This window comes from Rattus norvegicus, chromosome 10, assembly GCF_036323735.1.
Source record: "Rattus norvegicus strain BN/NHsdMcwi chromosome 10, GRCr8, whole genome shotgun sequence".
Classification (NCBI taxonomy): Eukaryota; Metazoa; Chordata; class Mammalia; order Rodentia; family Muridae; genus Rattus; species Rattus norvegicus.
Window position 1 is genome coordinate 39,102,102 of NC_086028.1, and position 12,190 is coordinate 39,114,291.

A 12,190-nucleotide genomic window follows, 5' to 3' on the forward strand; every position below is an offset into this window, starting at 1 on the left:
AGAGGAAGAAGTGAGCCTGGGACTTCTCTTTTGGTGGGGGCAGCTTGAGATGGTTGAGACACAGTATAGCACTTAAGTACTTTGGTTGACTGATGAAAGGGTGCTTTGTAGGATGAGGTAAGTAAAGCCTCCTGAGTTTCGTTTGTAATTACATAACATACTTAGGAGCTGCTACAACTCTGGAAGAAATTATTTAATATCTCAATGCTTTAGGTTTTTCATATACAAATGGAGATATTTTAATAGTTATCATTCATACTGAATATTAAAGAAAATGTACATGAGGACTAGTGGTTTTTTGTTTATGTTTTTCTCTCTTTTTTTTTTTTCCCGGAGCTGGGAACCGAACCCAGGGCCTTGCACTTGCTAGGCAAGCGCTCTACCACTGAACTAAATCCCCAACCCCTGTTTATGTTTTTCAAGACAGCGTTTCTCTGTGTAGTTTTGGCTGTCTTGGAACTCACTCTGTGATCCATACTGGCCTCCAACCTACCTTTGCCTCCCAAGTTCTGGCATTAAAGGTGTGTGCCACCACCTCCTGGCTGTTTTTGTATTTTGCTGGCAACATTCTGTTAGTAATAAGATTATTAAGATATAACCAAGGACAGTTTAGGTTGACATCCATAGGAGGCCTGCTCTTTTCTGAAGGGAAATGGAGGACAAGTGGAATTGGGAAAGAGGGAAGTTGAGGAGTAGGGCTATGAAGAGTGGAGGTAGGGGAAACTGCAGTCAGGATGTAATGTATGGGCAAATAAAGGAAGAAAAGATATGGCCAAGGATACCCAAACTAAATGGTATTAGCAAGCATTTAAATGAAATAATATAAATATATAATAATATAAGTAAAAATATCTAATGAGGTCTTGACTTCAACTTTTTGTTATATCAACCATCAGTAAGTTTGTTAGTTCTCTAGACTGTTAGAATTAGAAGTACCTCAAGTATCATTATGGTTTCTCTTCACATTCCACAGATAAAAAACTAAGATTTAAGGACCTCAAACAACTTTTACATAGGATTCAAACTCATTGTGTCTACTCAAAAGCTCTAAAGCCCTTTTCTTTTTTACTTGCAACATTTGATTGCAGGTGATGTGGACGTTTCTGTACCTTGTTTTAAAGTGCCTTTGGTGATAATGCAACTATAAAATATTTACTCCAGAAATTTGCAGTTTTATTCTGATTGCTGCTTCTGAAAATCTGAGGTCTTAACATGGGAGAATGAACATACTTAAAACTGACAAAGCATAGAAGTATTGTTTAGTGGGGTCACTAAGTGGACTGTAACTTTGGTAGTTGTGAACAATGAAATCTCCAGGGTTCACTGGGGATGGAAAAGAGAGGAAAAGAAATCAAGTCAAAGAAATGAGTTTTGGGGCTAGAAAGATGATTCCATTGTGGAAAGTACTTGTTGCTTTTGCAGAGGACTAAGGTTTTGTTCCTAACACCTATACAGCGGCTCCTTAATTACAGCTCCAGGGAATCTGACACCACCTTCTTGCTTTGTGGACACTGGCACACATATCGTGTATGAACATAAATGCCAGCAAAACATAAACATCTTTTTAAAAACAGTGAGCCTTTCATCTAGCTCTACTTGATAGCACAATCATCTAAATTTAAAATGTATTCTTTATCTGTTCTTCACATGAATACATTTAATTTTAGAAGATTGGACATGGGACTCAGTTTGTAGTAGCCCAGAGGTAGAATACGTGCCTACCACACACATGCCCCTGTGCTCAGCCCAAGAACTGTCTTCTCCATACACAAAAGATTAACAGATATATGTACCTATAATAAAAATGTAAGTCTACTTTACATTTCTCCTTCCTCATAGATTACGTGGTTAATTTTTTCATAACCGTGATGTTATCTTGTAACATGTTATTGTTATACTTAATTGAAATAGACATTTAAAACTTCCTTAGCTTTAATTTCTAAGATAATGAATAGATAAAACTCCTAAATAAAAGTCCTTTGACATTCACAATAATTTATGAGTATAAAGTTTTGAAAGTAAATAACTTGAAAATCATTTATAGATTACTAAATCGCAATTAATGAATATTATTTTGGCCATAAGATACAGAAAGTCCCTGTGGCTTGATAATTTGGTGAGAAAAATGCACTCCAAATAGTATTGGAGGAAATAGAGAAAAATAATATAAAAATTACATTATTTTCAATGATCTCATCCTTGTTTTTTCAATTTTTTTAACTATTACTTCTAAGTGTATATATGTTGATAGACTGTATTGGATTATAAATGGAAGTATCCTGTGCCTTTCAGAAGCTGTGTAATGATGCTCAAGTCAAGGTCTTTGGGAAGTGCTGCCAGCTGAAGCCAGGGGGAGACAGTTCTTCCTCTTTGGATAGCTCTATCACTTTATCTTCTGATGGAAAAGACCAGTGTCCCAAATACCAGGTAAGACCACTCAGCTTTTCATTTACAAGTTATTTCCACCACTTTCCTAAGGAGCAGGTGACAGTAGCAACTAGACTGTACCTTCCTATGGCCTACATTGCAGCTGTAGAGATGGATAAATTTACTAAAAAGGTTTTAAGAATTTAAGAATAAAGATAAGAAAATATAGAGGTCTTGGTATTGGAAGCAGATATCTTTGTATCAATTCATTTTATTGAGTACCCAGAATAATTTATTTTTGCACCCTTTTATTATTAAATAATAAACTTAAGATACCAATACAGTTTGGCTACTAATTAAAGTGTAAGTACATGGATTAAAATGCATATCTTTGTTTTTCACAAGTAACTGGATTTTAAATTTTTTTAGGATATAAGATTAAATGAATCAGTAACTACACTGGAACTTATATATAAGTTTACTACATGAAATAAGATCAATTCAGTTTCATATTAAGTTCATGTCAGCTGCTGTGAATTTATGTCATCCCAAGGTTATGCAAATCAAACAGACTTGTATTTAGTAGTGTTAAAATAGACTCTTGGTCATTGTGTTTATAAAAGATAGCTGCTTTTAGGTAGAAATTTAACTTTGTATGCCATCAATAAGGCATAATGTAAAATAAAATCTGCATGTTAGGAGGTAATTCTCGGTACCCAGAGCTGGGGTTGTACCATAGCCCTCCGACACAAAACATGCCTGCAGAGAGCTGGTCTGCCAAGGGCACTCTCCCTCCTAAGCCCACAGCCACAGGTGGTACCCCACTTTCTCTCCATCGACTGTCCAAAGAGAGACCAGCCCAGTGTGCACAAGGCTCGGGAGCATCAGGGCAGCCTGGGACAGGACCCTTCTGGTCTCCATCTGTGTCCAGAGCTGGGCTGTTCCACAGCTCTTGAACGCAAAAACCTACCAGTAGAGAGCTGGTCTGCCTGGAGCACTCTCACTCCAAAGGTCACAGGCTCCCAGGCTCCCAGGCCATAGGAGGAACAAGCTCCAGTCAGAGGCAGCATGATGAACTAACATCAGAAATAACCAGATGGCAAGAGCCAAGCACAAGAACCTAAGCAACAGAAACCAAAACTACTTGGCATCATCAGAGCCCAGTTCTCCCAACACAGCAAGTACTGGCTACCCAGCACACCGGAAAAGCAAGATTTGGATTTAAAATCACATCTCATGATGATGATAGAGGACTTTAAGAAGGACATAAATAACTCTCTGAAAGAAATACAGGAGAACACAGGTAAACAAGTAGAAGCCTTTAAAGAGGAAACACAAAATTCCCTTTAAGAGTTACAGGAAAACACAACCAAACAGGTGAAGGAATTGAACAAAACTATCCAGGATCTAAAAATGGAAATAGAAACAATAAAGAAATCACAAAGGGAGACAACCCTGGATATAGAAAAACCTAGGGAAGAGATCAGGAGTCATAGACACAAGCATCACCAACGGAATACAAGAGATTGAAGAGCAACCATAGAAAACACTGTCACAGAAGTCAAAGAAAATGCAAAAAGCAAAAAGCTCTTAACCCAAAACATCCAGGAAATCCAGGACACAATGAGAAGACCAAACCTAAGAATAATAGGTATAGAAGAGAATGAAGAATCCCAACTTAAAGGGCCAGTAAATATCTTAAATAAGAGATGCCCATGAACATACAAGAAGCCTATAGAACTCTAAACAGATTGGACCAGAAAAAAATTCCTCCTGTTACATAATAGTCAAAACACCAAATACACAAAACAAGAAAGAATATTAAAAGCAGTAAGGAAAAAAGGTTAAGTAATATATAAAGGCAGACCTATCAAAATGACACCAGACTTCTCAACAGACTATGAAAGCAAGAAGATCCTGGGCAGATGTCATAAAGGCGCTAAGAGAACACAAATGCCAGGCTGGTCTTCAATAACAACAGAAAAAAATGACACAAAGCCCACATATACATGGGGTTGAACAATAGTCTACTCAATGACAACTTGGTGAAGGAAGAAATAAAGAAATTAAAGACTTTTTAGATTTTAATGAAAATGAAGGCACAACGTACCCAAATTTATGGGCTACAATGAAAGCAGTGCTAAGAGAAAAACTCATAGTTCTGAGTGCTTCCTAAAAGAAATCGAGAGAACATACACTAACAGCTTGACAGCACACTTTAAAGCTCTAGAACAAAAAGAAATAAATGCACCTAAGAGGAGTAGATGGCAGGAAATAATCAAACTCAGAGCTAAAATCAACCAAGTAGAAACAACAAGAACTATACTAAGAATCAATAAAACCAGGAGCTGGTTCTTTGAGAAAATCAACAAGATAGATAAACCTTTAGCCAGACTTATTAGAAGGCACAGAGACAGTATCCATATTAACAAAATCAGAAATGAAAACGGAGACATAACAGAAATTGAGGAAATTAAAAAAACCATCAGTTCCTACTACAATAGCCAATAATCAACAAAACTGGACAATCTGGAGGAAATGGACAACTTTCTAGACAGATACCAGGTACCAAAGTTAAATCACAATCAGATAAACCATCTAAACAGTTCCATAACTCCTAAAGAAATAGAAGCAGTCATTGAAAGTCTTCCAACCAAAAAAAGCCCAGGACTGTATGGGTTTAGTGCAGAATTCTATCAGACCTTCAAAGAAGACTTAATACCAATATGCTTCAAACTCTTCTACAAAATAAAAACAGAAGAAACACTACCCAATTCATTCTTTGAAGCCACAATTACACTTATACCTAAACCACCCAAAGACCCTACAAAGAAAGAGAACTTCAGACCAGTTTCCCTAATGGATATCAATGCAAAAATACTCAATAAAATTCTCGAAAACCAAATTAAAGAACATATCAAAACAATCATTTACCACGATCAAGTAGGCTTCATCCCAGGGATGCAAGGATGGTTCAATTTACAGAAATCCACCAACATAATCCACTATATAAACAAACTCAAGGAAAACAAAACCACACGATCATTTTATTAGATGCTGAGAAAGCATTTGACAAAAATTCAGCACCTCTTCATGATGCATTGCTTATACTATGTTTAGGTATGGACCTGGGAAAGATCTGAAATTCAAGGCCCATACCTAAACATAGTATAAGCAATATACAGCAAACCAATAGCCAACATTAAACTAAATGGAGAAAAAGTTGAAGCAGTCCCACTAAAATCAGAGACTAGACAAGGCTGTCCGTAGTATTCAAGGACTACTTGATGTCCTAGCCAGAGCAATCAGACAACAAAAAGGAGGTCAAAGAGATACAGCCAGAGCAATCAGACAACAAAAAGGAGGTCAAAGAGATACAAATTGGAAAGGAAGAAGTCAAAATATCCCTATTTGCAGATGACATGATAGTATACTTAAATGACTCCAAAAATTTCACCATAGAACTCCTAAACCTGATAAACAACTTCATCAAGGTGGCTGGATATAAAGTTAACTCAAACAAATCAGTAGCCTTCCTCTACTCAAAGGATAAACAGGCTGAGAAAGAAATGAGGGAAAGGACACTCTTCACAATAGTCACAAATAAAGAAAATACCTCGGTGTGACTCTAACCAAGCGAGTGAAAGATCTGTATGGGAAGAACTTCAGGTTTCTGAAGAAAGAAATTAAAGATTTCAGAAGATGGAAAGATTTCCCATGCTCATGGATTGGCAGGATTAATATTGTAAAAATGACCATTTTGCCACAAGCAATCTGCAGAATAGATTCAATGCAATCTCCATCAAAAATTCCAACTGAATTCTTCATAGAATTAGAAAGAGCAATTTGAAAATTTATTTGGAAAAGCAAAAAACCCAGGATAGCGAAAACTATTTTCAACAATAAGAGAACTTTTAGGGGAATCACCATCACTGACCACAAGCTGTATTACAGAGCAATAGTGTTTAAAAAAAAACCCAACTCTATGGCATTGGTACAGAGACAGGCAGGTAGATCAATGAACCCACACACCTATGGTCACTTTATCTTTTTTTTTTTTTTTTTTTTTTTTTTTTTTTTGGTTCTTTTTTTCGGAGCTGGGGACCGAACCCAGGGCCTTGCGCTTCCTAGGCAAGTGCTCTACCACTGAGCTAAATCCCCAACCCCCACTTTATCTTTGAGAAAGGAGTTAAAACCATCCAATGGGAAAAAATATTTTCAACAAATGGTATTGGTTGAACAGGAGGTCAGCATGTAGAAGAATGCAAATTGACCCATTCTTATCTCCTTGTACAAAGCTCAAGTCCAGACCTTCACAAAAAACCAGATACACTAAAACTAATAGAAGACAGTGTGAGGAGGAGCCTTGAACACATGGGCATAGGGGAAAATTTCCTGAACAGAACAGCAATGGCTTATACTCTAAGATCAAGAGTTGACAAATGGGATCTTCTAAAATTGCAAACCTTCTGTAAGGCAAAGGACACTGTCAGTAGGATAAAACAGCAACCAACGGAATGGGAATGGTCTTTACCAATCCTCCATCTGATACAGGGCTAATATCTAATATATACAAAGAACTCAAGAAGTTAGACTCCAGAGAATCAAAGAATCCTATTAAAAACAGAGTACAGAGCCAAATAAGAATTCTCAGCTGAAGAATATCGAATGGCTGAGGCACACCTAAAGCAATGTTCAACATCCATAGTCATCAGGGAAATGCAAATCAAAACAAATCTGAGATACCACCTCACACCAGTCAAAATGCCTAAAATCAAAAACTCAGGTGACAGCAGATGATGGCGAGGATGTGGAGTAATAGAAACACCCCTTTTACTGTTGGGATTGCAAGCTGGTACAACCATCCTGGAAATCAGTCTGTTGGTTCCTCAGAAAATTGGACATAGTACTGCCATGTATACCACTCCTGGGCATACACCCAAAAGATGCTCCAACATGTAACAAGGACACATGCTCCACTATGTTCATAGCAGCCTTTTTATAATAGCCAGAAGCTGGAAGGAACCCAGATGTCCTCCCAACAGAAGAATGGATACAGAAAATGTGGTACATCTACATAATGGAGTACTACTCAGCTATTAAAAGCAATGACTTCATGAAATTCATAGGCAAATGGATGGAACTAGAAAATATCATCCTGACTGAGACAACCCAGTCACAAAAGAACACACATGGTATGCACTCACTAATAAATGGACATTAGCTCAAAAACTTGGAATATTTAAGAAAAAATTCACAGATCATGTGAAGCCCAAGAAGAAGGAAGACCAAAATGTGGATGCTTCATTCCTTCTTTGAAGGGAGAATAAAATACAGGAAGAAATATAGGAACAAAGAGTGGAGCAGGGACTGAAGAAAAGGTTATCCAGAGACTGCGCCATCTGGGGATCCATCCCATATGCAGCCACCAAACCTAGTCACTCTTGCTGATGCCAAGAAGTGCTTCCTCACAGGAGAGTGCTTGTCTCCTGAGAGGCTCCACTAGAGCCCTACTGGTACAGATGAGGATGGTTGCAACTAACCATTGGACTGAACAAGGGGACTCCAATAGAGAGGAGTTAGAGAAAAGACTGAAGGAGCTGAAGGGGTTTGCAACACCATAGGAAGAACAATAATATCAACCAATTAGACCTCCAGAGCTCCCAGGGTCTAAACCACCACCAACCAATGAGTAACCCATGACTCCAGCCACATATGTAGCAGAGGATGGTATTGTCCAGCATCAATAGGAGGAAAAGCCCTTGGTCCTGTGAAAGCTCGTTTCCCCAATGTAGGGTAATACCAGAGCATTGAGTTTGGAGTGGGTCAGGTGTGGGATTATCCTCATAGAAGCAGGGGGAGGGGGCAAGGTGTGGGAAGAGAGGGAAAAGGGGATAACATTTGAAATGTAAATGCATAATAAAATATCTAAGAAAAACAAAATTTAAAAAAAAGGAGGTAATTTTCAGTTCCACTCTGCCTTCTTGTTTTTCCTTCATCTTAGACATAATACCGTTACAAGTGCCTGCCAATAGTAATATGCCATATAGCTCCTGTATAACAGAAAATTATGAGACATCTTCTCATTTGTTATGTTGTACCAAGATTGTAGATTCAAAAGGTAGTGATTGATTATAATCTCATTTTTATCTGAGTCCCACAAAGTATAGGTTCTTAAAATACAAAAGCATTCAGTTATTCTTGATACATTAGATAAAATATAATTTCTAGGATTTTGAATATTATCTTTGATTTTCCAGGAGTGAGTACCTGAAGTGAGTAGACCCTTAAAAGAAAGCATTTAAAAGGTAGCAGTGACAGCAGCACTTTGTTAATTCTGTGGCCTTATTGTGAATTGTTTCACATGAAAATCTGTAACAGTGCCTGATATTCACATTAACCATTTGCTATTTGTTATAGCAGACAATGATTTTTAAAATAAATTTATTTATTTATTTATTTATTTACAACCCAAATGCTGCTATCCCTCCTGGTCCCCCCATTACAGGGTCCCTCCTCCCATCCCCCCCACCTTTGCCTCCGAGAAGATGGACACATTCCTGGGTATCCACCTACCTTGTCACATCAAGTCTCTGAAGGATTAGGCACATCCTCTCCCGCTGAGGCAGGAAAGGCAGCCCTCTGCTGCAGAATGTGCTGGAGCCTTTGCCTGGCCTTTGCTTGCTCTTTGGTTGGTGGCTCTGTGTTTGAGAGCTCTCAGGGGTCCAGGTTAGTTGACACTGTTGGGCATACAATGAATTTTAATATCAAATTACACGATTTTATTAGATTACTTCCATAGAGTGCTTAATTGATTCAATCATTTAATAAAATAATCCCTGAGAAAGATAACCTAAATGTCTTCAACTATAAATGAGGATTAGTCACAGACTATGAATTATTTTCCTTACATAAATAGTCTGGAGTCATGTGATGCATGAGATTTATTGGCTTGAATATGTATGACCTCAGAAAAAGTCCAGGATTCATTTATCTTTCAACTTTGATATAATGTGGTCTGTTGCCCAGAAAATAACAGTCCATTTCTAATGATTTGCATTTGAATTTCATTGACTAGTTCCTTAAAGTATATGTGAGTCTGTAGTTCTGAAATTGCTACTCCAAAATTGCTATCCTTAGGCCATCTTACATCAGTTAGAGTATGAAGTATGAAATAACACTCCTTTCAGTTGGGCACATTGATGTCTTACAACACACTGGGCTTCAAAAACTCAGTAGAGAGGGCTGATAACATGGCTTAGCAAGTACAGGTACTTGCTGTTTAACCTGAGTTCTTTTCCCAGGACCCACATAGTAGAAGGAGACAATTGAGTCCCAAATGTTGTCCTATGACCTCTACATTTGTGCTATTAGCATGATGTATCTACAAACAGCCAGACATAAATAATAAATAATATTTTTAAGACAGGTTCTCACTATATAGCCTTGGCTAGCCTGGTACTCGCTATATTGAGATGGTCCACCCTTACCTCTTGAGTGCTGGGATTAAAGGCATATACTACCAGCTATTTTTTTTTTTAAATTAAGTAGAGAGTACTTTGTATTTGTAGTTAGTGATGGTTAGGAATATCCAGCCTTCCCAGCAGCATTTCTTCAAGAGTCTTTCCTTAGTACCCATCTTGCTGTGTTGGTGTGGATATATTTCTGGGTCTCTGGTCCCATTCCATTGATTTGTTTTGTCTTTCTGTTGGTACTGTACTGTTTTGATTACTATAGATTTATATTATATTTTGAAATGTGGGTGTATGATAGCTTCAGTTTTATTGTTTTCTTTCAAGGGTAATTTTGCTATTTGTGATCTTTTAAAAATATTTTAGAATGTTTTTCTGTGTTTATAAACAAGTATATCTATAGATTATAAGTAATCCTTTGTTTTCAATCCATGATAGTTCTAAATTGCTGCATTTGTGTTTGATTCTTTGTCACAATGGAAGTAGTAAAAATTAAACTGTCTGTTCTACCCTTGTTACCTACTGGAGAAATGTTATATATGGTATATAAGTTTATGATGGATTGTTGATAGATTGTGCATATATTTTGTGATATACATATACATACATACACACATATAAATAAATAAATACATAAATAAATACATAAATAAAAGATAAGGGAACTGGTCACCAAGCTTCACAGCCTAAATTCAATCTCTAGGACCCATATGATGGAAAGGACCTTTCCACAGGAAAGGACCAACTTGTGCAAGATGTCCTCTGACCTCCACTCACATGCAGTGTGCACATTCACTTTTGTACATGAGTAACTGTACAAAATGTTTACTTGAAGTTTTAATTATTTTATTATCAAAATCCTACTGGTGAACTAAATGCCCCTCAGTAACTGGTCTGACCTGATGAAGTATGGTACTTTTTAAGAGATTTATTTATTTTTATTTTATGTGTATGAGTGTTTTGCCAAGATTTATGTATGAGCCCTACACACATGCCTACAAGGAAGGTCAGGTTTCCTGAAACTGAAGTTACAGGTTGTTGGGAATTTCCATGTGGATGCTGGAGACCAAGCCAGGTTTTCTATAAGAGCAGCAAGTAGTATTAACTACTAAGTCTTCTCTCCAGCTCTGAAGTATGGATTTTTTATGTAATCAAATTCTGTGCAACTCCTTCCTTCCCTCCCTCCTTCCTACTCTTCCTCCCTCCCTCCCTTAAATGAGTCAGACTCTCCCCAAGTATCCAACTTGAATTCAAACTTGAGATATTCCTGCCTTAGTCTTCCCACTGTTAGGATTGTACATTTTACTATACCTAAGAATACCCACGCACCTTTAAAATGAGTAAAATTCCTATTTAATGATACAGTTGAGCTTAATTTAAGAAATGACATGATGAAGAACAAATTACAGAACAGTTTGTATAAAGTACAGTTAAAATTGCAAAGGATCGATATTTTAAATCATTGTAAGGCTTTCAATTATTTAATTTCATTTTTGTTTTTAAAATTTTTTCAGGGTTCTCGGTGTTCTTCTGATGCCAATATGCTTGGAGAGATGATGTTTGGCTCAGTAGCAATGAGCTACAAAGGATCCACCTTAAAAATTCATCAGATCCGGTAAGGGCGTTCAGTTCTTCTTACGTTATACTCATTTTAGATGGTCAGGTTTTTGAAGATGAAATAATTTCTTAGTTCTTTACTCAGATGGAGCATGTCAGATCTAAGCTTATCATGTACATAGTTTTAGTATTTTTTCTTAGCCATTGTGATGACGTCATGAAATCTCTGTAACTTACATTTTTTTACTTACAATAAACCAAAAGTCATGTATTTTAGTTTTAATCTCTTCCTGTCGTCATTCTGTGTTCTTCCATAGCTCTCCTCCCCAGCTCATGCTTAGCAAAGTTTTCACTGCACGGACTGGCAGCAGTATCTGTGGAAGTCTCAATACGTAAGTGCTTATGGATTCAGGGGGTATTGATATTTAAGGTATATAAAAATAAATATTAAAATGCCTTTTTAAATTATAGCACAATTTCAAGTCTATGTCTTCCTCAAGTTTGAAAGTTTATGGAGTCCAGATTACATACCCGTTCTGAATATAATTGAATATATAGATGTGATTTCTTTTTTCTGTAGTTTTCCAGGAGGTGGAAAACTGAAGCAAAATATTGAATGCATTTCCATCATAGGCTGGCGTGCTATTTTTAGTCTTAGTCTTCTGTGCTGATTCATACCTTTACATTCTTCAGTGTACAGAGCCCCGCAGACTAGAATGGCCTTAGGTAGCCATGTCACTATGAAATCGGAGTCATCCCCCACTCTACACATCCTTAACAGCTACAGGGATAGC

At 37.1% G+C, this 12,190-nt stretch overlaps 1 protein-coding gene across 3 annotated transcripts in view; it reads left to right on the plus strand.

Moving 5' to 3' along the window:
- The window catches only part of Fnip1 (folliculin interacting protein 1), an 83,121-nt gene that overhangs the window by 33,670 nt on the left and 37,261 nt on the right, over positions 1-12,190 (plus strand). For all 3 annotated transcript variants that reach the window (XM_039084999.2, NM_001271163.2, XM_039084998.2), the window contains exons 3-5: positions 2,293-2,427; positions 11,354-11,454; positions 11,714-11,788. In XM_039084999.2, coding sequence (XP_038940927.1) covers positions 2,293-2,427; positions 11,354-11,454; positions 11,714-11,788 — 311 coding nt within the window. The remainder of the gene's footprint in view (positions 1-2,292; positions 2,428-11,353; positions 11,455-11,713; positions 11,789-12,190) is intronic.